At 36.7% G+C, this 27,932-nt stretch overlaps 2 protein-coding genes across 2 annotated transcripts; both read left to right on the forward strand.

Moving 5' to 3' along the window:
- Positions 1-13,465: 13,465 nt before the first annotated feature.
- Positions 13,466-17,251, forward strand: tlr3 (toll-like receptor 3; the record flags this gene model as incomplete). Its single annotated transcript, XM_079263558.1, has 4 exons — positions 13,466-13,846; positions 14,050-14,244; positions 14,379-16,240; positions 17,020-17,251. 4 exons carry the CDS (start codon positions 13,466-13,468, stop codon positions 17,249-17,251), a joined length of 2,670 nt encoding a protein of 889 aa, XP_079119684.1.
- Positions 17,252-19,712: 2,461 nt separating this feature from the next.
- Positions 19,713-26,331, forward strand: cyp4v2a (cytochrome P450, family 4, subfamily V, member 2a; the record flags this gene model as incomplete). The annotated part of the gene is made up of 11 exons (XM_079264468.1): positions 19,713-19,905; positions 19,995-20,107; positions 20,657-20,742; positions 21,061-21,251; positions 21,965-22,034; positions 22,122-22,248; positions 22,362-22,532; positions 22,673-22,775; positions 23,421-23,555; positions 25,858-26,037; positions 26,153-26,331. 11 exons carry the CDS (start codon positions 19,713-19,715, stop codon positions 26,329-26,331), a joined length of 1,548 nt encoding a protein of 515 aa, XP_079120594.1.
- Between the last annotated feature and the right edge of the window lie 1,601 nt (positions 26,332-27,932).

The raw sequence follows: 27,932 nt of genomic DNA on the forward strand, positions 1-27,932 counted from the left end.
ACAACTCTGATTAAGAGAGTCTACTTAAGATTCCTCGTGCCCAATATCTTTATATAGCAAGGAAGCACAGTTATATTTACAATCCATTTCAAGTCAGCTGATTTAGTGCAGTCGACATTGCTTGGCATATTTTATCATAGCAAGATACTGAAACTTCTTACCCTGGTTGATGTGTTGTTTAACCTATACACTTAACTGGCTACAAATGTTAACATACCCATAAAGAGCTAATCCTACGTCAACTTTCAAGGTGTACAAATTTAGAGTGTTATTGATAGCTGACCTTTGTGAGGCGTCAGCATGACCACATCTTTGAGTGTGTATATGTGTGCATACATGTTTTTGTTAATGTGTATGTGTGCACATATGCATGCAAGCATGCGTGTGTTCGGTATCACCACCTCTTGTGTGCAGAATATGCAGCTCGCACTGAAAGTATCCAAGAGGTTGCCTTGTCATAAGTTATCTGAAGACAGACCATCAGCCGTGTGTTTTGAGAGTCAGGGTAGGTGATGATATATCATGTCTGGTATGCAGTGACCCATGGGTAATACAGGTGTACACATACAAAGAACAGAGCACAGGACCATATGTATGAGTATAGTAGAGAAAATAACCATACACACCAGGGCTCCTGGACTATGTAAGTATATATAGTCACAAGTATCTCTGACAGTCAAGAATGGGCTGTAAGCATTTATAGCAGGTGTCCACCATTGTGCATCATTCATTTAGTGGAGTCGAGTGTTGACATGAGTCCAATCTGAAAGCTGGTCTTGAATGGAAGATAGAGTGAATGCGCCACCGACATTACAGCTCTAACAGAGTATACGTATCTATGCTGAATCTTATTTTAGATTTAATTGTGCAGTGATATTTCTCTTAGTGGGATCCACTTCATAACTGCAATTATCTAATGTCCAAATTCAATCAAAGCACACGCCTAGAATAGCCCTCAATAAAGGACAGCAGCTTGGCACATTGATCCTGTGAGAAAATAACTCCTTTATCTTAGCAGTGGCACTCTCTCACATCTTTCCACTCGTGCTTTCCAAAGAGATCCACATTTGGAACAGCTGATACTGATGTCCACTCATCTGGCCAATGTTAACGTAGCACTGTGGTGCTGAATGTGTGGGTGGCATTTGAGTACAGGAGGACATTGTCAGGCCATTACATCATGGTACGCCTACTTCCATTCCAGACATGCTTTGATGTCTAAGAGCTGACCAGGTGAAATGTCGAAGCAAATCTGTGAAGCTGCTGATGTCGTTTCCTGCAACACCTCTCTGATTAGTGGTGTCACTGAGGACAGATCTTCACTTTGTTTCAGCATTTTATCTCTTTTTGATCATTATTCTTTCTTTTATTTTCTTCTTTTTATCTTTATTCTTAAGTCAATCTCATATTAATGAAAATCAAAAGGGATGACAAGACACCAGCAAATGCTGTTAAACAGCCACGACTCATTCAGCACAGTGCAGTTTATAATAATCCCATAACTTTATGGGCCTATGACCTGCTGTTGTACTGTATGAGTCAAAAATGTCAGCAGTGGCCTGTGAAAATGCCCTTGTCATCCATGAAAAACAGGTTATGGAAAGCTGGTACTGAGCTGATATGACTGATACTGAGGAAACGCTGACAGAACGAAAAAAAGGGTGAATGAGAGAAGACAGAGCGTAGCAGTGAATAACAGATGACAGTGCGAGCAGCATAACAACACAGAAGTGAAACAAAAGTCACTGGCAAAATTCTAACTTCATGACATCATTTGTCCATCTGTCTCAACATGATGACCTCATTGGATTTTAACTGCATGACAATGCACATTATGACTGAAAAATACTTGTTGAAGCCACATTGCTTTAAGCAGAAATGTAACAAGAAGAAAACAAAGGTTTTCTGTAGGTGTCAAACAAGTCTGCAGTTTTATGCCATGCACATTATAATACCACACCGTATGTACTAACATGCCATGAGTACTGTTTGTGCCTGTCTATATTGCAAGATTGAAGCAACTGGTATCAGTTATTACATAATTAGTTGTAAGAAAACATAATTTCAAAGTATTTTAAAATTGCCAATTCATTACGTTGAGAATGGTTGCAAGGGCAAGGTTGTACACACATGCAGAACAAATAAATCATTCGTAAAACGTTTTGTGCACATATTTATAACAAAGATTACAAACAATTAATATTATTAACAAGCACTTTTGGTTTTGCCTAGACTTTAAAATGACTCCTCTCAATATCTAGAACTACAAAGAATGAAATGACTCCGTGCTGTGCTTAAGGTAAATTTGCAAAACCTGACAGGAAACGTCACTTACAGCTTTTTTTTTTTTTTTTTTTTAGGATATTTAAGTGTATTGTTTTAAATGTTCTGCCCCAGATTCCAATCTCATAAATCCCTCTTTTAAGCCCAAATAAATAAATAAATAAATAAAGGTCTAGGTCCACTGAAAACTATGTTTCCATAACAAACAGCAGACCTGAAAACGTAAACAAGCAGTTTTCTCTGTTATTTAATGAGGAGTCAGCAAGTGTATGAGTGTTCTGGTCATTTTACACCAACAAAGGCAGTAATTGGTCAATAACCGCCAAAACCACGATGCTGACCACATCTTTTCCTCCTGTAATTATGTGTGTGAAGCTAAACAGAAGCATAATACTTGCAGAAACACACTGATGACTATGCTACCAATGCAGTTCATTCAGTGTATAATACAATGGACTCAGTTGAATGTTGTTTTATGAAATAGAAGAGTCAACCAAGAGATTCACACTGCTGAGTGTTCCACATCAATAAACTGATATACAGAATAGTTAAGATGCAAATAGTGATTCGACACAAGCTAAAACCAAGCTAAATGTCTCTATTAGCTTCTGATAAAGTAAATTTAACATGTCTTTAGTTTACATGTTATTTTCAAACCATTGTCAGAACCATTTTTATTAATGCCATCTTCTCAACCCCAACCCAAATCAGATAATCATAAATCTCTTTTGTCATCTTATTTAGCCAAGTCAAAAGATGTTACTTGGATAACAACCAATCTGTCAATCTGGTGGTTTTTCAATTATCTTCACTTTGTGCAAAACTTACCAGCAAATACTGAACCGATGATCAATAATTAGAAAGAGCAGTCTGTCATGAAAAGACTCAGGTGATCTCAGGACAATGTCACACAGCTAACATGTGATTGCTGAAATGGTTACAAACCCAGCAAAACTTAACAGAGCTTAGCAGGGTAGTTACTAAAATGTTCTCATGAAGATAGCAAACATTGTGTATTTTTTTGTTGGATTAGCCAAGTATGGTGATGTCACATCATCTATGGAGCAAACATGAAAACATTCACTAAAGTGGTTCACACAGAATTAATTATGATTTTTTTTTTTTTTTTTTTTTAATGATAACAATTGATTAGATGCGCAGGCTGGATGTGCTGGATTGTGTCTGAATGTTTTGACATCATTGAATAGAATTTACTGCTACCCTGCTTAGATTCTGGATTACCTAACATGACTCTTGGACATTACAACCACATCAAACCTTCTCCCCATCAGGTCATGAAGGAAAGGCAGAATATTTGTGAATTATGTGAAATTTAACTCCTTTTTTATGCTGCCCACATAAATCTTTCAAGCATAATGTCTTTATGTATTTGTGATGGTTCTTTGCACTACAAGCTCCCCAGTACCCTTTGCTGCTGTTACAACAGGCCTCTCCAGTGTAAGTGCTGAGATGATAAGTTGTATTTTTGTAGCTGAGTATATGTTGCATGGCTGGTTGCTCATCAAGTGTCTACCAGGGAGCCCCCATTAAAGCAAGAACTAAAAAACACCTACATCAAACTACAGGCATTTTTCAAATTATGGATTAATCCTTGTACCTTATTTAAATTCACTACCCTCTGGTGACCTTTGTGGCCAAAAGTGTCCATGAAGACAAATCCGTCATTCATCAGTGTTTAAAAAAGAATAAAAAAAGAAAAACCTTCTATCCAATGATTACGTTTTTTTTTTTTTTTTAGAACTTTATCCTTTAAATGCCAGGCTGGATATTTGAATTACTGCTTCATTTACCCCCCCCCCCCCAAAAAAAAACAAAAAAACAAAACAAAACAAAAAAAAAGAAAAAAATTTTTCCTCTAATTAATATTAGTCTTTGGTGGTGATTAAATACTTATGTCAGACTATCAACAAAACACATTTGATTCAATTTATATTTTCTATGTCTCGCATAGCAAAAATATATGCATGCAAGGAAAAAACAGTATAAATTCATCATACATTAGTATTTTTTCTGCTCTTTTTTTGTAAATCCCTTGATTTACAAAAAACTTGCTCAATACCAAACATTGAAACACTTTAAGATTTTTAACCCGATAAATCCCAGTTTGATTAATCTTTGTTACTTATTATTCACAAAAATACATACAATACATTAAATATTTTGTATAAATTAAATACTACGAAAATATTAGTGGCAACATGGGGCTTTAGTGGTGATTACAGTCTTGCGTATGGGAAAGATTAGCAATAAAATTGACTCACGACATCATGGGACCACCAGGGGGCACTAAGAATGATATATTTCTGCGTGTGTATGAAATAATGTCTGTTTTTATCAAAATGCTGACTTAAATAATATTTGAAAAATAATTTCACACAATTCCAATATTACTAATTTTCTACAAAATAATATGCTGATGATTAAAGAATAAATGATTTAAAACAGTGATGATAGTGAGATTAAAATATGTAGTTCATCACCATCAAAGCTCCATCCCACTTTATGGAAAAATTTCAAATTTAATTAAAAAAAAAAAAAAAAATAAATAAATAAAACCAAATCATTTCAACAAATTAAACTGGCATTTAAAAACTTAAAACCTCAAATTGATTTAATGTTTGATAGTTTTGAGCAGGTCTGAATTTACGGGAAAGAAAGGCAAAAGAATATATTAATGTATGAGGATTTTATACCAGTCTTGTGCATTTTTGCCGTGAGAGTCACGTTTCTTACACAATGTAAAAATACAAGTGAAATCAAATGAATTTTGTTGCTTATTTCCTACATAACAATGTGAAGACACAAGGGTCAAGAAAAACACATTTGGCTAATTACTCACAGATTTGCAAAAGCCATGAGAACACAAATGACTAAATAACTTAGATACTGCTTTGTAGATACAACTTAGATAACTAACACAGACTTATTGATATATCTTAATATGGGACTCCTATAAATGTTGGATAAAAGTTTTTTGTTTTCCAGAAATTTTAGTATGGACATTAGACAATTACACTATAAGTACAATGGAACTAACATGATTTGAAGAAACTAACAACTTAAATGTGATATTCTGCAATTTTAGTGACAAGAGTAATGGTTTTGATATTCCAGATCAGAATTAGAGAAATTTCTTGCACTCTGCTTAATTAACAGCTTGATTAGTACTTTGCTTTGCTAAATGGCCAAAAAGCCTGTTAGTGGAAACCGTTTATGAAAAAATGTCCCATATAGTTCGGTCCTTGATTTATGAGATTTATTGGCTGTAAATCGTCTTCATAGTTTTCAGCTTCTTTGAAGGCCTTTAATCAAGTAATAGCTCAATTAATCCCTTAAGTTTCCACTGGGTAGAACAGGGACATTTCCCAAGAGCCAACAGGAAAAGATTAATAGCAAAGAAACACGCAATAGTACAGGCAAACAGGCCCGTGCAAATTACAATGAAGACACCACTCTGAATCGGCATTGAAGCTGCAACAAAAATGTCAGGAGGGTAAAATTGTTTTTGTGAAAAGAGGAAACACATACTTTAAGGATGACAACCAGAGGAAACACTTCTTCACATTTGGTCACATTCATCAAACTATCAATCTTCTGGTTTCAGTGCTCTCTGTCTGCTCTTGTCCTCTTGTCTTGGGGGTCCAAGCATTGTCCCAAATTATCTGAAGGAGGAACATGACCCTTTAATTTCTTATTCCTTTTTTGGTAACAGCTCTTCTCCACTATATAAAGAGATCCAATACATTAAATCAAGTTTGACAAAATGACCCAGAGAAATATTTGCACATTTAACTAAAGAGGGATGAACTTCTAGAACAGGAGGGACAGACCTTCTTACTGAACATGATCACAAGATCTAATCAAATTACTCAATGAATTAATCTATCAAAGATTTTGTGGCTTTAATATCATAAATGAAAAGATCTGTCACTGTTATCATCCTGACCTTTTAAAACAAGAAGACAATTTGGGGTTGGTCAATACTGACAGAATGGCTTGTTGCTGGCCATGCCACTTTGCTGTCACTAAAGGTGCTTACATAGTGCTCTACCTGCTGTCTCTTCATGCTGGATGACGCAAGACGCATGTTATCTTTCTTTGAAACAAAAAAAAAAAAAAAAATCGTCACATCTCAAAAGGAATTGTCCTTAAAAACCAGGAGAGTAGTTCAGTCGTCAATGTACTACATAGAAATAACACTAATATTGATCAACTAACTGCAGTTATCTCAAGAAAAAAAAACCCATTCAGTTGATATAATAATAAATAATTTTTCCTAAGTAAATTCTCACTAGTGAATAGCGACACCTGGAATCATCTTCACTATGCCAGCCATAATCATAACACAGCATGGTTAGTGCCACGGTTAAACAGTGATTCTCTGCACTGTGTACAGTACTAATAATATCTATTTTAACTGACTTTTAAAGGTAACTGGAGAATCAAAATTTTAGTGACTGATTCAGAAGGTTTAACCATGGAGATTCCCTTTACCAGCAACCAAAAAAGCTGTTGGCACTTTGCCTTAGTTGAATTCTTACCACAGGAACTTCTAGCCAAGAGCATCTTTGAGTCGAGTCCACCACCAAACCGAAGGATTAAAACGAGAATCTCTTCATGAAGATATCTTAGTGACCAGTCACCTTAGTTTGATTGTACTGTTGTCAGATTCTCTGAATATGTACTTGTTTTAGATTCCCATCTTTTTATAGTATTTCGGCCTTTGTATCTCAGTAATCTTATATTTCATCTACACTATAACTTGTAAAATGAATTGATTTTAGGTTGTTATGCATGACAAGGCTTTAAATTGAGGCTTTTTAATTACATATTCATACTTTATTCATATTCATACTACATTCATACTGTATTCAGTCAGCTGAAAACAGAGTGGGCTCGGCTGAGGTGATTAAATGAGTTAGAATTAATCTGAGATATGAACCCTTTAAAATGATTTGTTTTCCTAATCTTAACTGTCATTTACGCCTCAGTTATATGCTGTAAACTAATTAAAAGGACCCTGTTGTTTCTTTAAATATATTCCTGCGGCTTCAAAAGTAAAAGACTTCAACAGATCTTAGAAAGTGCAAATCAATATAATGATCATAACCTGCTGAGCCGTTAAATTTAGTGTTGAAGTTAAAGTGCTATTGAAGATAGCAGAGTACTGTTATACATTCATCTGCACTGCTTTGCTTTATGTTTGCAATAATTAACAGTTACCTTTATCAGCAGAGGGCTTTATTATTACATTTAACCCTATTTCAGAATAGATGCTTACACCTGAATAAATCCTGCTGTTCATCATCAGAATCTTCCATATCCACAGCTTGGTCAGAAAATTAGATACTATCTTAATTACTGTGTTTATAAAGTGTAAACTAATCTATGAGACATTGGGCCAGAGGCAGGATATATCCAGTACAGGCCCAGGTCATAGTATCAACAGAGACGAAGAAGGTCAATCACTCTCACAGTTGTACAGTCAATTCAGAAGCTGACACAGAAAAACTTCAGGTAAGAGCCCACAATGTGAAACACTGTGTCAACTTGCTGCTATAATTTTAAATCTGGACAAAACAAAAACTGTAAAACTTTAGCAAAAGAACTGAAAGCTTTTGTCTTTTTTACCCTTTCAATACAAAATACAATACTTTTCTTTAACACTCCAACAATGACCTTGTATTTACTGGAAAATGAATATGAAATATGTGTGGCTTATAAGTGTGTTTGCACTTTGTTTTTCTATAACAGCATTACATTATTTAACAGTTGCTTTTCTTTTACAATAATAAGTCCACCTTCTTTTCAGACAGAATATTCTACAGAGTACTGATTAGTGTTGCGCTAAAGTGCACATGCTTAATTTGTATTTCTCTTCTCTCTCAGCACGTCTTCCTGGTTAAAGTTATGGTAGCTGTTGATCCCTTATTCCTGTCCTCTCTACCTTTAACCGGTCAAGACAAATGGCTGCTCTGAACCAGGTTGTGCTGAAGTTTTTCCCTCCTTCTGAAATGAAGCGTTTTTCCTTTCCACTGTCAACTGCAACCCAGTGCATATGCGGGATGGGGAAACAATCAAAGATGGACTCTATGCACTCTGTTGGTTTTCCTTCAACTATACTTTTTTTTTTTTTTTTTTTTTTTTTTTTAAATATAAATTGGATGAACACAGTAATAATAAATTGGACTAATATAGATTTCTTTCATTCATAAATCAATCCATGCATCCATCCATCCATCCAGCCCTGCCTTTAGATGACTTTATTACCTCAAGGCACTTTACAAATAAAATTTGCTACATAAATTAAATTAAATTATATTAAATTAAATTAAATTAAATTAAATTAAATTAAATTAAATTAAATTAAATTAAATTAAATTAAATTAAACTGAATTGAATTGATGTAATGGGTGAATTTATTAACTGTTTTATCAGTTTAACATTATGTCAATGTGTAACATTGCCAGCTGCTGGATCAGAGACTACAATCTTTAAACTGAAGCGGCAAAATGATTGGAAAAAGCTAAAATAGGATATTTTAATTTTTCATACCTGGATTTGGTCAAACTATCAATCAATGCAGTTTAGTATTTTGTTATTACTTATGTGTAAAATTCAACATCTTACAGCGAACATACGATCAAAGATCAATTTGCCTTTTTTCTTTGCTAACCTTTGATGATTAAGATGTACTTCATTCTCCATTTTATACATTTGATTTTTTTTTTTTAAATTTATACATATTTTGAGAAAAAGCAATTAATAAAAAGGATTGTTCTTGAGTAAAACCAGGTTTGTGTTAAACTGATCAGTGTGAAACATCTTCAGTCATATCAGGCAACCAAAGTTGCAACCCTAATAAGATTTGTATCGAGCACAATTTGCGTTTAACCCTTACACAGTAAATTTACCCTCTCTTGCATTTCACTGAGCTCCACTGCAGAGAGCGAACAGCACAGTAGTAGATCCATGTTGCTGATTCCAGTTCAATATTGATGTTCTGTCACCCCAAGGGAGCACTTATAGTGAGAAGAGACACGAGTCAGCACTTGGTGAGCATCAGCCAATGAGGAAAAAAAAACTAAATGTATAAAAAAGACGCAATGAAATTTACAAGGAGCTCACTGGGTTTTAAAGGTAAGGACCATTAAAACCAATTTAAAGAAATTCTTTGAATCAGAAGCAGTGAATTAATAGCAATTTGAGACAGGCATCTGTGTGACTCCTGAACTCTCTAGGGACCGACATCTTTGTCATCTGACATTAGCTGCTGTCTGGCATCGAAGACAATAGCAAAATCTGTGACGTGTGACACATCAGGAGCCATCTGAGGGGATTATATTCTCCAGGAGTGGAACAGTAAGCTGCCCTGATCTACATTTTCTCAATCATAATACTGTTATTAAAATGCACATGTTATGCTTTTAATGATCTACCATCCCCTGTCCTGAGGTGTAACAACCGCTGTATGGTTGGACAGGCTGTGAGTCAGAGTGAGGGACTGACAGCAAAAGCAGAGCTGAGATTCTGACCTCCAAACATCATTGGTCAGCAAAGTGGGGAGGGGGAGATATATACTGCAGTGGGGGTTTTTTTCTGCAGAGGGCAGAGAGAACATGCTACATTGTTACTGCCTACAGCTCTGCTGGTTTGTGCATCACCGTTTTCTTTTACCACACCTCTCCATCTCCATTAGCGTAGCTTTCTGCACAAGCAGCCAGTCGGATTTTCTCTCTATCTGAAAAGATCAAGCTATAAAAGGTTTTCGCTGTTGCTTTTCTGTTTTCACCTTGTCCACCCTGCAGTTTTTGCAATGCTTACATACAGCAGAGCAATGCAACTAAAATCTTGCACTGCTATAAGTCACAAGTCACTGTTTTGTTTTTTTTTTTTTGTTTTTTTTTTTGAAGGATTGGAAGAGATGCATGCCCATCTCTCTGCTGGGGCACATTCTTCTTGTCAGTGTGCTGTGAGGATTTGAACACACTGATTGTGGAGTGTCTGTGTGAGTTAATGAACATGATTATACAACACAGGTTAACACACTATATATATATAGCCATGAAAAGCCAGAGGGTAAACTCACCTTTTGTTTCAAGGCATTCCAACAGTCCAGAAATCTGCAAATGAGGGAGAGGAGATTTACCCAAGCCGGTAAGATGAAGAATGTGGCACACACACTCCCATTGATGGAGGCGCTACCTCCTTCTAGTTATCCCTTTTGCATGAGCGCTTTCAGTCACATACACGCATGCCATGCACCAGCTATTTTAGCAAATGAAACATGGTACTTACTCAGTCCACAGTCCAGCTGGTTTCTCCTCGCTCCTTTCTCATTTAAGTTTTCCCTCATGCGAGAATCTGACCTTGGCTTAATCTCTGTCAGCTTCCGTGCTTTAGTTTGCCTCCTTTCCCTCCTGAGCTTGTAACAGTGCACCTCATCATTTAGCCTGTCTTGTGGCAGAAATGAGTTGCATCAGTTCCCCACTGCATCATTTCCTCCACGCACTTCTTAATCTCAACTCATTTCATTGCCCTTACAGAAACCACCTGCACCTTATCCTTGTTTTTGTTCACATTATTAGCTTAACCCTCGCCACTATACTGACCATGCAAGCTGTCTCCACTTTTAACGGATCTTCAGTTCTCCAGTCGTTGGCACAAAGCCCTGTAAGCTGCCTCAGCTTAACAGTGGGGTAAACCAATCAGGTGGCCTAAACTCTATCCTAAGAAGAACCTGGTCTATTAATCTGAGGGGATGATCAAGTGGAAGAAAAGAGGAGGTAAAAGGTGGTTATTTATGCAGGCAGTACTGTACTGAAAGTTTTCTAAATGAGGAGAATGTAATGTATCTTTCTTCTGTGACTGTAAACCAACAATGCGATGCAACAACCATCACAGTAACAATCTGGTTATTACAGAAACAAAACAAAGAAATCTCTTACTGATTATTATAGCAAATGAGCAAGTGTGAAAAGTGAATGTAAAACTGGGAAAAAAATATCTTTCAATGTGACAGAAGTATTCAGGAAGTTAAATAGATACTCGGACATCCTCTGATTAGAAAGCACATAAACAACTATCAGGAATGTTAACAGGTACTGCAGCACTACTACAGTACATATATATATATATATATATATATATATATATATATATATATATATATATATATATATATATATATATATATATATATATATATATATATATATATATATATATATATATATATTTGTATATATTGTATATATATATATATATATATATATATATATATATATATATATATATATATATATATATATATATATATATATATATATATACAGAGAGAGAGAGAGAGAGAGAGAGAGAGAAAGAGAGCTATATGTGTATGTATGTGTATATATATATATATATATATATATATATATATATATATATATATATATATATATATATATATATATATATATATATATATATATAGATAGATAGATAGATAGATAGATAGATAGAAAATGAATTATTAAGATGGATTTTTACACTATGAAGCTTTTAATTGTGCCCCTTATGGTTTGGATGAATTGTATTTTGCAAACATATTACGAAGGAAAATCATTAACCCTTCATGCTAACAATGACATGAAAAAAAAAAACGTTTTGATCTAGTGTGTTTCACATTTATTCTGATTCATTTAGCTCCAGTGACAGATAATTTCTGCTCTCCATTAGCAGTGACCTTTCTAAATGGACTTGCCAATATGGTTATCTTTGGATTTATTGGCATTTGAATAGTCCCACTAATGCGCTTGCTTTCAACCTAAAACTGCAAGGACATATGTAGAGTAAAATAAATATCCACTCTCCATAATTTACTTGTATTATCTATCTGTAGGCGACCAAGATGCAAGCTGAAAAAAGCAGGATGATCAATAGCTATCCAACCATGCATTACAGTTTTACTTTCACATATAGACAAATAGATCAGATGTGTGATGAGCACAGTATAAACGCAGAAGCAGGAGCTATTACTATCTTTTTATGTTTGATAATGAAAATAATTGTATCATTTTGTGGCAAAACTCAACACAAATAACTACACTGTGGCTACCAGGCCGACATCTTCCAGGACACACCAACCAGTGCACTCCTCTCCTGGTGTGCGTTTGGTGGGACTATAATAATGTTTGTCTGCCCTCTAGTGGTGACTTTGAACAACTGCGATAGTAACACTTAGGTTTCGTTTCTAGGGTGTTTTGATCAAATAAAAAAAAAAAAGTTGTATAACGCTGCAGCGAACAGACGGAGAAGTGAAACCGGACTCACCAGTTTCATCATTTCCTTATTTTTATGAATCGCTCCTCCAGAGGCGCCGATTATGACTCTTCTCTGTATTTATAAAGAAGCTGCAGTGAAGGAAGTTACTGTAGTTGTTTGACTCGCGCAACAGACAACTTTGAGCAAGCTTGGTAAGTGATCTATGACCACATTAGACTATGCCTATGCAAAAATCTTTACATGGTATAAAAAAAGACATGGTTAAATATTATACGTTGTAATAATCATTATACTTTTAGTTGTCAGAATATATTTCTTTTTACAGTTTTAAAGTAATTTTCTGCTGCACATGATTGCAAACTTACAGATGACAACAAGTTAAATGTATCATCAGTTATGTGAAAGTCAAGCGAATTTGTATCTGGTACAGCTGAGCTCCCTGTAGCTTTGTAAACGGAGTGTGCAGAACTTCAAACTTTATCCTCTTTGACAACATCAGGTTCTTTCCCACCAAAGGAAAACAATTGTTTGGATTGTTAGTTTTCAGATGTAGAGCAGTAAGGCTTGATAACATGGTGGGTGTCTTTTTCATCCATCAAATACACAGTGAAAGTGGGAAATGAGAAATGAGACCATCAACAGTCGCTTAGAAAAAAATACCTTTACATGGATAACACAGCAAAACAAATACTGAGCTTGTTGGTGTCTTAGCACTGTGTAACTATATTACATGTCTGCACTTAATGATGATCTCGGTTTAAGTATAAGGCTTACGTTGTGCTTTTCCTCTTTATTTCTGCTTTTAAAGATCTCTGAAACAATGTGGGCCCGTCGTTCGTGTTTCCCAACATGGATCATTTTCATATGTATCCCTAAGTTGGGATCCTGCCATTATATGGCCTCCCAGAAGAAGGCCGCCTGCAACATACAAAATGGCAGAGCTGACTGCAGTCATCTCCAGCTTACTGCAGTGCCTTCAGACTTACCCAGGAACATCACCAGCCTGGACATGTCTCACAACAGACTGTCACGGATTCTTCCTGATTCATTAAACCGATACTCAGGCTTGTTCCACCTCAACATGAGTTACAACAGCATCACCAAGCTGGGCGAGGGTGTGTGCCAGAGCCTGCCTTTGCTGCAGACCCTAAATCTGGAGCATAACGAAGTGCATTTGCTGAAAAAAGAAGATCTGAGCAACTGCACAAGTCTGACGTGGTTGAATATGGCTAGCAACAGGCTGAAACTACAAGAAGAACCTTTCTCTGCACTAAAGGTACATGCATCCAAAACAACGTTGCATCAGTATGAGAGATTATCAAGAACGTGCACCTTTACACTTTACTCAAGAGATGTGTTTTTTATGACACCGTGTGTGAGAAATAACTGCAAGAACATGCTGAAAGGTTTGTGCTGTGATGTCACACTTCATGCATTATACAACTTGATTTGGTTTTCTTCCCCTTTCATGCTTTCCAGAGGCTGAAATTTCTTGATGTGTCGATGAACAAACTGAAGTCAGCCAAGCTCGGCTCTCAGCCTCAGCTGCCCAGCTTGGTGAGCCTCAGTCTCGGATTCAATGATTTCAGCTCTCTGAACAGAGAGGACTTTTTCTTCCTCCACCTTTCGCCGTCTTTAGAAGTCCTAAACATGTCATCTGTGTCTCTCAAAACAGTAAGTTACTTACATAGAAATGGGAAATGAAATGATATTCAGGATTGGAGCTAATGCCAAACCAAATTCTCAGTTGTTTGTTCTGCTTCCTCATTATGTCTCACATCACAATTTCGGTGATTGTTTTGTTGCAGTTGGAACCTGGTTGCTTTAAGCCCATTTCACACCTGCACATATTAATCCTGGATGGGAGCAGTATGGGAACAAAGTTTATTCCCAAACTCTTCTCAGAGCTGTCAGACACAGCTGTTGAATACCTGTCTCTTCGGAAGATGGCGCTCAACACACTCAAAAATGCAACGTTTGCAGGCCTGCAGAAAACAAACCTAACCTTCCTGGACCTGTCTAGTAATGGCATGAGCAAAATTGAAGATGGCTCATTTCAGTGGCTGCCTAGACTTCAAACTCTAATCTTGTCAGACAACAACATCAACCACTTGACCAAGGGAACATTTGAGGGCCTTGAAATGCTGAAAAAACTACAAATGAGAAAAGCTTTAGTGAAAAGTCACAAGTCCTCTCTCCCTGTGATAGACAATTTCTCTTTCCAACCATTAAGCAACCTTGAAAGTTTGATACTGCAGGGAACTGAAACTGTGGAAATCAAAGAGCACACCTTCACAGGTCTGAGAAGTCTCACAGAGCTTGATCTGAGCTGGAGTAATTACATACACACACCACAGAGAAACATCACCAACAAGACCTTTGCCTCACTTTCTGACTCCCCGCTCCGAAAGCTAAATCTGACAGGAAACGCTCTGACACAGATAAATCCTGGAGGCTTCTCTGCTTTAGGAAATCTCAGAATTCTTCTTCTAGATCACAACTTTATCAAGCAAACCCTCACTGGCATGGAATTTGAAGGTCTTACTCAGATACAAGAGATTCACATGACCAATAATTTCCAATCAATTAATCTGACTTCTAGTTCGTTTGTGAACACGCCCAATCTCAGAGTCCTGACTTTGGGAAAAAGTTTGAAAGCTGAAGCCTTGAACCAGGATCTCTCTCCATTCCGGTTTCTGTCCAACCTCACCGTCTTGGATCTGAGCAACAACAATATTGCTAACATAAGAGAAAATCTGCTACAGGGACTTGTGAACCTCAAGGTGCTGAAACTCCAACACAACAACTTGGCTCGGTTGTGGAAGATGGCTAACCTTGGTGGGCCAGTGTTATTTCTCAAGCATGTGCAAAAGCTGGTAGACTTGCAGATGGATTATAATGGACTAGACGAGATCCCAACAGAGGCTCTTAGGGGTCTAGGTACCCTCAGGGAGCTAAGTCTTAGTAACAATCTTTTAAACAGTCTTAAGCATTCAGTTTTTGATGATCTGAAGTCCCTTCGGCTTTTACGTATGGAGAAAAACCTGATCACGTCTGTGAGGCCTGAAGTCTTCAGAACTCCCATGAGCAACCTCAGTATGCTTGTCATGCCCAAAAACCCATTTGACTGCACCTGTGAGAGCATTTTGTGGTTTGTGACATGGTTGAACAACACAAATATGACCAGTGTGCCGGGTCTCAGTGACCAATACATGTGCAATACTCCGCTTATCTACTTTAATCACCCTATTATGGATTTTGATCCCCTCTCCTGCAAAGATATGACCCCATTTCAGGCTCTTTACATCCTAAGCAGCACGACTGTTTTAATGCTGATTTCTATTGCGCTGCTCATACGCTTCCAAGGCTGGAGGATTCATTTTTACTGGAACATACTGATCAATCGGACTTTGGGATTTAGTGATGCTAAGGCTGAGGAGTGCAGAGCGTTTGAGTATGATGCATACATCATACATGCACAAGAGGACGCCAGCTGGGTGGAAAGACGGATGGTCCCTTTAGAGAAGAAACAATGTCGCTTTTGTTGGGAGGATCGAGATTCAGTTCTTGGAATGTCTCAGCTCGAATCCATTGTGAATAACATGAGAAATTCCAGAAAGATCTTGTTTGTTGTGACTGAAAGTCTTCTCAGAGATCCCTGGTGTAGAAGGTGAATGAAACACACACACTGCATGAGTTTTGCACGATCGCACACTTAAATCAACTTAAAGGCAGGTAAAGAAAAAAACAAGGCAGCACTGTGCTAAAGCATTAGAGTCTAAAGGTAAAAATGTTATAAGTAGTTTCCAAAGTATACTTGTACACACAGTACTTGGCATTCCATTACCTTGCTTGTTTTTCTGTGGGTTTAGTCTGTCTCACTGTCTTCTCTGTCTTCATGTAAGCTGACTCTGTGTTTACATGAGTCTCTGTTTAGATCTGTACCTTGTTATGTCCATGCCTTCTGTCACAGCTCTCCTCTTTCTTAAGGTCACTGAAAATAGTTCTTTATCATCGACCGTTTGTTTGAGCTCAGTGTCAAGTTGCTGAATGAATTTATGACCAATTGGACACTTTTCTGATTGTCCAAAGTCAGGGGGTGTCCTAGTTCGGTCCTCGAGGGTTGCTGTCCTGCTGGTTTTGGATGTTTCCTGCAGCAGCGCACCTGAATCAGATTAAATCTGGTCAACATATTTGGGTAGAACTTGGCAACAAGCTGCTGAGTGAAGCGATTAAATTTTTGTGCTTGGTCAGAGAGAAATCTAAAACCTGCAAGATTTCAGCTCATGAAGACCGGTTCTCTTGACGACACCCCTGTTCTAAAACTTTAGCACAGTACTGTCAAATTTTCCAAAGTCTATCACAGATCTAAGTGTTATATATTAGGTACATGTTAGTGATATATAAAGTGAGCTTTTCTTCACTAATTTGGTGTCTGTCTTTGTTCAGATTTCAAGTCCATCATGCACTTCACCAGGTTATTGAAGCCAGCAGAGACTCGGTTGTTCTGGTCTTCCTGCAAGATGTGCACGACTTCAAGTTGTACCGTTCACTATTCCTTCGCAGGGGCATGTTACGTCCAAGTTGTGTCTTGGACTGGCCTGTCGAGAAGGAGAAGGTGCCGGCCTTCCATCAGAAGCTCCTTATTGCTCTTAGCATGACCAATCGATTGCAGGACTGACTAGTTTTCCATGACAAATAAAAGGTTTGAATTCAAATCAGCTGTGCTTCCCAGAGTTATTGTTAATAATATGGAGGTTTGTTTTTCCTTTTAGGTAAATGTTCTGTTTCTGTATTTGTTGTTTCCTGTCTCCATTAACTATATTTGAACTGTTTTGTTCTTTTTAAAAAAAAAAAAAGTTCAGGAATTACTTTAAGAGAGTTTGCTGAGCAAAAATAGGTGCAAGCTCATACAAAAGAAAACACCAAAGATTTTTCCATTTTGCATGTCTGCATCATCTCTCAACTATTACCACATATTTGTTCTTTAATCTTTCTGTTTTTACAGTATGTTTAATGTACATGCCAACATTTCTGCAATAAAAAAGCAACGTGTGCAGTTCTTATGTCTCAACATGTTCACTTTGGATTATTTGATCCCCCCCCAAAAAATAGTTTCCCATAACTAATGTTATGGCAAAGTACAAATTTAAAAGTATGATTTTTTTTTTTTGATTTTTTTTCTTTTTTAGGTAAATGAATTTACTGGGACATGGCTTTGTCCATCTGGCGTCGTTCTGGAATCTTAGACAAACATCATTTTGCTGTCGGGCCTTACTGTGTTGTCGTGACATGTCCTGGTGAGAGCAAGTATTACACCCTTTGTCACACACGCTGCTGTAATGAAATTTACTTCATCATCTAATGCTGTAACTGAGTAGTTTAGGAGTTTACGCGGGTTAAGCATTTGTTAAGTGACATTTGTGCGGTCATACTTTCATAACAAGGTTTGTCACAATGAGCTGCTCCTCTTGTGGAAAACAGAATATTGCTCTTGCCTGTGGATGCTTTGTGTAAGAGGACTTCTTATTTTTACAACTGCAACTGATGATTTTATTGTGTTAAAATAATAATTAGCTGGCTTGCATGTTATTGTCTGCTACAGAGGTTTAGCATAAATGCAGATAAACTGTTCTTCAGGACTTGAAACATGGCTGAGCAGTAGGTTCAGGTTCACCTTGCAGATGCTCTAAACCTGAACCATCCAAAGAACTTGTATTGCACATTTGACGCTGGTAAATGTGTTCATGAACCTGTACTCACTGCTTGGCCAGAATTTTAGCCCTAAAGAGCATTTTTAAACTGTGGCTTTGAAATTGCCTGTGACACAAATTTTGTTCTGTTTGTTAGGAATGCAGGAGTCAAGCTGATCGTGGAGTTATCCAGTTCTATTTTTCTTTAATACCTTTTCACCTAACATAAGCACAAAAGCACAGAAGAAACCATGATCCTCAACATGCTACTAGCTTTGTCCAGAAGAGGGTGGGCTCCATAGATAAGAAACTGGAGAATAAGTAAGCTGATGTGAGGTGTAAAATGCGTTCTGAGCCAGTAACAATCTCTCTAGTACTATCACTGTTGTTATATAGTTGTGTTAGGGTGGCTGAACAAAGCACTATGTCTAACACACTTGAACTTTCTCCTGATTTAAGTTTGGTGGGAACTGAGTTCTCCTCCAATAGAAGTGTGCCCTCTCTTTGGCATACTCAGTTATTTTATTAAGACTAACTAATGCTATATGACTGTTTTGGTCGTAGTTCACTCTGCAACAGTGGGTGTGTAGATGATAGGAAAATGATGATGATCAAACAGTCTTGCCATACAAGTTGCCTTTAACACAGTTTAGTGGTTGCCTGGCAACAACGGCACATGTAAGTATGATATGGAGAAAATTATACACAGGGAAGGGTCATCAATGTGAACTCTGTCAGGCAAGGAGAAAGTGACCTATTAATTTAATTTTCAAAATAAGCCCTCAGTGTTAGATAAACTGATTCAAGATTAACTATAAAGAGCTTTAAAATCCAAAGTGCTCATGGCTGACCTTATTATTGCTTGTTCAAAGAATTTCTCATGTTGAGCTGAAGCACATTGACCCAGGTATTAAATGTTATTACAGAAATATCCTGTTTCCTCCTGACATTATCAATATTAATAGTTTAAAAATGAAAAGCCTGAAGTTATTAAAGATTAATACCGCTAAAAGACTGTTAGTTATTAACCTTTTAGATTTGACATTGTACAAAAGGTTCTTGCATAATATGAGATATGAGCCGTACAAAGTTCTTGATCAGAGTTAAGTACAATGACACACTGTAAATGATTAACATCCTTTTACATTACTTGTGCAAACACAGCTCACTTTGTTTGTTTAGATCTGACTATCGCTTCTTTCTCCTATATCCAATATGTAGTCAGTCATATTTTCTTCTAAACTAAGAACTTCTTTAAATCTACACCAGTTCAAATTTTTTTTTTTTTTTTTTTTTGGATATCTTCAAGCCAGTGAGTTGTTTGGACTGGTGAAAGTGGGGAGGAGTCATCCAGGCTGCATCTGTTACGTATGGTCAGGGCTCATGAGGGCAAGTTAGTTCAGATACTTAACCACACACACACAAGCCAGGTATCTGCATCGCAAAAAGATGGCAGTTTTACTTGGTAGTTATAGTGTGCCTTTTCTTGGAATTAGCATCGTAATTGCCGCTCTGACCTACATCACTTATAAGCTGCTGGGCAGTTACATTCAGAAATGGTTTGAGATGAAGCCTATTCCAGGTTTGGAAGGAACATATCCCTTCATTGGGAACGCACTGATGTTCAAAACCAATGCAGGAGGTAAGAAAGAATTCAAAATGCTGCTGGGGTAAGCTGATATGTTTTTTTTCTTGTTTAATGCACTGTTTCTTTAATTAATTTTGTTTCAGATTTTTTTGGTCAAATATTGGAATTCACCACAACATTCAGAGATTCGCCTTTGTTTAAAATCTGGGTTGGTACAGTTCCTTTTGTGGCTCTTTATCATGCTGAAACTGTTGAGGTACGTTGACTGACATTAAAAGCCCAATATATGAAGTAGGTTTTTAACCCTTTATTGCATTTTTAATATTTGAATAGTTTACTAATCTGTTTAAAAAAAGAAAAAAAAAAACTTGCATGGGTCTTAGATAGTAATGTTCTTGGAAAAGTTAAAACAGCCACACTTAATCTAGTAAATAAAGGGTTAAAAACAGTTTAATGTTTTGAGCTTGTTGAATAGGATGTTATTTAATATTGGAAACTATAGTTTATAACGTTTAAACTACAAAATATCTAAATATCAAAATTTTTTTAAAGCTTTCAAATGCCAATTTTTCATCACAAAGTCACAACTTTTATTAACCCTCCTGCTGTCCTTCGGGTCAGAATGACCCGCCTGTGTGTGGACACAGGGTGTATACAAAAAATGAGGACTTCAGGAAGAAAAACCGCACACATTTAGCTTTTTTCCATAGAATAGATATTGGGTGTTTGGTGATTTTATGTAAAAATCAGAATTCAGTCTTAAATCTACTAACTCTCTCTCTCTTTTTAAAATCTATACTTTAAGAAAGTTCTGAGTAACCCGATTCATCTGGACAAAGCTTTTGCATACACCTTTCTTCATCCTTGGCTTGGAACTGGCCTGCTCACCAGGTATGCATCTCGCTTCAAAATAAGTAGTTCTCTGTTTTGCAGGCTCATAATTGGAAAGAGGGTGAGGTTTTGTCAGTGAAAAGGGGGGCCTGCACAAGAACTTTAGGGGCCACCTGCTTATCCATCATGCATTTTTTTTAACTACTTAATCCAATTCAGGGTTGTGGGAAGCTGAAGCCTATCCCAGCAGTCATTGGGTGTAAGGCGGGGTAGGGAATCCTTAAAGAAACGATGAAATGCATTATTTTGAGGAAGATGATGTGCATAGACCTCAATAATGTATATGGGTCTTGCATGATTTTTCTATTATTTTATTAGCACTGGAAAAAAATGGCGGCAGCGGAGGAAAATACTGACACCAACTTTCCACTTCTCCATCCTAACGGATTTCTTGGAAGTGATGAACGAGCAGGCGGAGATTCTAGTGGAGAAGCTGGAAAAGCTGGCTGGGAAGGGTCCATTTAACTGCTCCAATCCTGTAACCCTCTGTGCTCTGGATATTATCTGTGGTAAGTATGCGTAAATACTTTTTTTTTTTTTTTTAACACACTGTTGACACATTGTGTACAATGTAAATAATAAAACATGACTTCCAGTTGAAAAGGTAAAAAGTCATTATTCTTCATTCTTCAGTCATAATTCATTCTGACAAAAATGAGCTTAAAAATCTATTTATTTCCTGCTTGAATACTTCGTAGAAATAATGTTAAGATACTGCGTTCGCCAAGCTGTAATAACTCAGAAATAGAAATGACATCTTAATAAAATGTTAAAATATGTTCATTCTTGCACATTTGTGAAGGCAATGCTGCACAGTATAAACATGACTAATGGTTTGGTTAAGATGACGTATTTTTTAGTGAAGGCCTTTAGATTTTAAAATTCTATGTCAAGCATCAGCTGTCTTCCATACACACTTACACGGTGTTAGTAATAGTTAATGCAGCACATTTAAAATCAGCATGTATTTCTGGAAATGAACTTCAAGACTTCTCAGATTCAACTTTAGAAAAATTTCTCTTTGCTCTTTTCATTTGAACCCATTATTTACAAATCATCCTGTTGTAGAATGTTTTTAACTGAATGTCAAAAATCATTTTGTGCTGGACTGGTTTGTTAGCATTGTGCCAGCTTTTAAACTGGACGTGCCATTTAGTATCAATTACAGTCAATGGCTTTTTATTATGAGAATATATTCTTGAAACCCTCCCTCTCATTTCAGAAACAGCAATGGGAAAGAAAATTTATGCACAGAGTAACTCTGAGTCGGACTATGTTAAGAGTGTGTACAAGTGAGTTGTTTAGTTTTTCTTTCTTTAAACACAAAGTTATTATGTGTGTGATAAAACTGGTCTGATAAGCTGTTCTCTTATCATCAGAATGAGTGACATCGTCAGCCGTAGGCAAAGGACTCCTTGGTTTTGGCCAGACTTTGTGTATTACTTCATTGGGGAAGGCAAAGAACATGACAAGACGCTCAAGATCCTTCATTCTTTTACGTACAAAGTGAGCGACAAAGACAGTGTTTCCACGACAACAGAAGATACAATGCATTTGCTGAATATGTCCATCTGGAAGACATTACGTGAATGAACATTCATCTCTTTATTTATGTTCAGGTGATCAATGAAAAGTCAGAGAACATGTCGTATGTTGAATCAGACGACTCTGATCAGGGAACGAAGAAACGACGGGCTTTTCTAGACATGCTTTTGAAAACCACAGACGAAGATGGCAACAAGTTGAGCCACCAGGACATTCAAGAAGAAGTGGACACTTTTATGTTTGAGGTTGGTGGTAAAAAAAAAAAACAACAAACAAAAATAACACAGAAAGTAGAGACACACTCAAATATAATTATTCAAGAAATAAAGTTTGATTTGATTTGATATGTAATATAAAGTGCCTTATTTATTTTCCATTTTTTTAGGGGCATGACACTACAGCTGCATCTATGAACTGGTCTCTACATCTGTTGGGCTCGCACCCTGAGGTGCAGAGAAAAGTTCACCAAGAGCTACAGGAGGTTTTTGGTAACATAAAATGCCACTCCCTCCTTTCTCACTTTAGTTATATTGTTTATATTGTCTGAATGCTTTCTACTCATCTTTATGTCAATCCATTTCTTCTTCTTAAAGGTCATAGCTGTGAAAACTGTTGCCAAAAAATACACAGAAAACAATTGTTGTCATGTTACCATGGCTTCTGTGGTTTTTTCCTAAGATGTAAACTAGAATGCATTTTATTTAGCAGCTGCTAAGTTTGCACCAGCTCAAGGTTCTGAATTTACACTAAAGCACAGGAGATTTCATTTATTCATAATTAAATCTTGTTCTCAAAAGTTTTTCTTTTCATTTTGCAATAACAGATTTGACAAACATATCCAATCCAATCCAGTTTATTTATAAAGCACCGTTAAAAACAACAAAATATGACTTGTTCTCCAAGGTTCTGTTTCCATTATAACACTAATGACATAGACACGTTCGATGATAGTTCAAAAGGCTATTATACTCTTATTTACTTATTAAGATAAGCAGGTAGAGTTTAATGAGTTAATGAAAGTGAGGGCACCCAACAGTAAGTCCTGAATGAATCAAACAAACAAAAACAATCTGTTTTACATGTAATCTGAGCAGAATTCACTGCTGTTTATTTGTTTGTTTACTTTGCTGAAGGTACCTCTAGCAGACCCATCAACACAGAGGACCTGAAGAAGCTCAAATACCTGGAATGTGTGATCAAGGAGGCTCTGCGCCTTTTTCCCTCTGTGCCTTTCTTTGCTCGAACCCTCTGTGATGACTGCCATATCAGTGAGTTACAGATGAGTGATGACACTTGAATGAAACTTTCATTTGGAGCTCTCAAGTCTCCTTGTGGGGTCACTCTCTCTCTCTCTCTCTCTCTCTCTCTCACATATATATATATATATATATATATATATATATATATATATATATATATATATATATATATATATATATATATATATATATATATATATATATATATATATATATATATATATATATATATATAAATAAAGGGAGGTAGGTCATACAACATGAATTTTAGATTTGCCATGTCATCCATCTTCCCTTTCCATTTATTAATCAGTACATTCATAATCTCTTAAGATCAGCAGAGTGGGGATGCTTAAAGGCAGGGCAACTTGCTTTCACGCTATCACATGAGCTTTTTATAAAAAGCAGCCAACTGCCATCTCTGCGTGCTGTTGGGGTGCTGTAAAAAGCCGCTTTGTTTAGCTGAATCCTATTTTGCATGCAGAAATTGAATTGTGTGAAGAAAATGAGCAAACACATATGCGCAATAATATTCCACTTCCTTTCATGGCCACTTAGGGTCTGCTTACTGCACATCCCCTGCAGCTGCTTCATAAGGAGGACCTTGTCACTTGGTGTTAAGGCAACAGTTCAGAATGACATTTGCTAGAGTTTGCTGTTGCTGGCATCTAATATTCCCACACCTGGCCCATCTGAACACTGTAAAAAAACATATTTAATGAAGACACCTTTTACATATCCCAGACACATCTCAAGATGTTTTCCTAGGGAATGGGGTTGATTTAAAGATTCAGTGTTAGCCAAAAACAGCAGTTTAATCAGTGAGTTTCCCCTTATGGGCACTGTTGTGGAAAAAAGTCTGCCAAGGACGAGGAGTCTGGTTCTGAAGTGAAAAAGATTACAAAGTTTATTGAACAGAAAATAAGAACAGAACAGAATAACACAAATTGCAATTTGGGGAAACAACCCAGAAGGTCCAATGAGGCAGAAGTCTGAAATGCTCTAAAGAGTTCTACACAAAACTACTTTTTTAAGCCCTGGCCTACAGTACGTCAATTGCATGTTATTCTAAACAAGAAAGGTCTGTTGTTGCTTAAAAGGTTAGGTCAGACTGACCCCTAAGTTATATAGGTAGCTCTTATGAAGCCATCCTGTAGACATATATATTTCTTTTTAATCCTTATTGAGATATCGAGATAATGAGTTGGTTTTCTAGCTGTCTCAAAATGATGAGGATGGTTTTCTTCTGATAACGACCCAATGAATCTCTTTGGCTCAAGAAATCAAACTCAGCTTTCACGATGACATAATTAAAGAGGGCTCAGAAGTGAGAATTTACTGTGTTGCACCAGATTCCATTTATTAAAATAGATTCTGTGAGTCCGTGACAGCTGAGGAGAGGATTCCAGTCATAGCATGTCCGAATGGGTGGTGGGAAAAACTTAATTGTCAGCCTTTGTCAGACTTGATAGAAATAAAGTTGGATGTACGGATAAGTGATGGATGGTTCTCTGTCTGACATCAGCTTGCATCCACAGCTGGTTAGACTGTAGTGGGGCATTCCAGTACATACAGCTCTGTAATGGGATGCTCCTTGGACCCAGCCATAGAAATGGTGAGGGAGAAGATGCTCTCATCTATGTTGATTGAGTTGGCTGGAGTCAACTCCTGCTAACTCGTTCAGCAGATTCTACACTCAAACAAATTCTTGCTATGAGTGTAGACATGCTTGAATGCTTGCCTTTATGTGTTGGTCTCGTGATGGACAAGGAACAGCTGGAATAGGCTCTATTCCCTTCACAGCCATGCATTTGGAATAATCTGTTATCTAAAGAAAACTAATTGTTTTTTTTCTCAAGATAACAACATAAAAGATCATGTTTTTCAATGTGCAAAGACGTTCAAATGGCATGAGCCAAATATCCCCTACAAGAAATCGCTGTTGGTCCTGTCTTCTTCTGGAAAAGAAACTTGTTGGACAGGAAAGTGTTGTGCTGTAATGGTTGTAAAGTGATGAGTTTGAACCCTGATCATTATATTTCCAAAGCCTAATCAGTTAGATTAGCAGCCAATATCTAAACATATTATTGTTAAGGATTGAAAATTTAACCACAAAATGAATCTCCTCCATATCAGGACTATTATTAATGATATAATAATATTTAATGAGGAATTCCATCTGTCCTTTACCGAACAAATGTTTTTCAGCAACAAATGTTAATCAGCACAAAAATAAACATATTGGTGATCAGACATTGTGTTTGTTGCTTGAACATCTTAAAGATGATGTAAAATATTTCTTTATTCGTAGGTGGTTACAAGGTTCCAAAAGGTGCAAATGTGATCATAATCCCCTACGCTCTTCACCGTGACCCAAAATACTTCCCCGATCCTGAGGAGTTCAGACCTGAACGTTTTCTGCCGGAGAATGCGGCTGGACGTCCTCCGTATGCGTACGTCCCTTTCTCCGCTGGACTCCGTAACTGTATAGGTAAACACAAGAGAGTCAGACGTTGTTGTTCATTAGGTCCATCTTTTACTGAAACTTTTATAAATATGTTAATGTGTTAAAATGCTATTGTTGTCTGTTTTGTCACTATCATCAGGTCAGCGATTTGCTCTGATGGAAGAAAAGGTTGTTTTGGCTTCCATTCTGCGTAACTTCACTGTAGAAGCTTGTCAGAAACGTGAAGACATTCGTCCAGTGGGCGAACTTATCCTGCGGTCAGAAGAGGGTATTAAAATCAAACTGGAAAAGAGGGGGTCTCAGTTTTCATCAAACTAGACCTGGAATGCTTTTTCTCATTAAAGATTCTACTTTCCTGCAAATGTCTAACAGAAATATTCAGGATGCTCACCATATATTCTTTGCATGGTCAAGGGGAGTCATGAGGTCAGTTTTGTGACGTGACTACGTACTGTAAAACACACTCTTTCACTGGTTGATTGACTGATTGATGCACTTATTAATTTTCTTTACCCACCTCTTCCAGTTCAGTTTTGCAGGTGAACACAGGTGAACTTGATAAAGCTGGAGAAAAACACGATTAAAAATTTTAAATCAAATTGTGATCTACAAATATGTCACAAAATATGCAGAAAACAAAAAGTATATAAGAAACAAAAAGCTTTGCATGCTTGTGTTTCCTGCTAGCGTTTCGTGTTATTATAGCCAGTAAATCCTGAATCCTAAGGAGTAGCGTTCAATAGCCACACATTAAAAAATAAATGGTTCAAGAGGTTAGCCTTTTATTTATATATTAATATATGTTGATGTATTAAAATTTTTGGTATAAATATACATCTTTTGGTAGATTAACTCTATGAATGTAAACTTTTGTCAATTTGTCTTTATCTTCACTCGAAGAGGTTGAATATCATCAGAGATATTTTTTTCACATTTATTCCTGTTAATGACAAGCTCACGGGCTCCAATAAGCTTTTCTTATACTGTACAAATGGAAAAGCAAATCTTAAGGCTAAAATCCATTTAGATTCTTTTTTTTCAAGGTCCTTCAATTGGTCTCGTTGTTAAACACTGCAACGACTTAGTGAGAAACTTGGATACTTGGAACACTTGGAACTTTCTTTTTTATTTTTTTTAAGCTCTTTTGTTAACAACATGTTAGTCCACGGCATAATGCTGTATGTAGGAATGCATGTTCTGCCATTGTGTTGCATGTAAATTTAACACCACATCATACAATTTAGCTTTATTTTAAGCATTTATGTATCACTTTAAGGCATTAGCTTAAAAGCTCAAATCATGAATTATTACACTTAGACTCGCTCGTGGTCCAAACAAACATGCAAAAAAACTAACAAAAAAAAAAAACAAAAGAAAACACAACAACAAAAACATGCAGGAGTGTTAATGTAGCAAAGCTCACTGAGTTATTCATGAAGCCTGGTTGATGGATGTTGCATTGTAAAATTTTGAAGGGATTTAGTGAGGGACCAGAAGTAGGCACTACAGAGAGAAACCAAACTCTGGAAACTAGCAGCAGAAGTTAGGATGTCCTTTCTTTTGGTCTGTTAAGCTCCAAAATCCTAATGTGCTATATTTATCTAATGCAGCTCAGCAGCAATTTTCATAATCCCCCACCTGCCTTGGCACTTCCTCTCGCTTCTTTCAAACTGCTTGTCCTCTCCTCATCTGAGAGGAAGTTGGAACGTAGAATCGTGCATTTAGTAAACACTTCACAATCAAAGTAAATGAAAACTGTAACAAGTAAACTCACTAAACCAGTGACCTTTTTATTCCCAAACAACAAACATTCATTAACAACCATGAAATTTATTTTCCTAATGCAGAGAAGCTAAAATGCAGCCAGATGTTCTAAGTTTTAGAAAAATGCTCAACTTAAAACCCATTTGGCACTTTTG

The sequence above is a fragment of the Telmatherina bonti genome (assembly GCF_933228915.1).
Source record: "Telmatherina bonti genome assembly, chromosome: 3".
NCBI lineage: Eukaryota > Metazoa > Chordata > Actinopteri > Atheriniformes > Telmatherinidae > Telmatherina > Telmatherina bonti.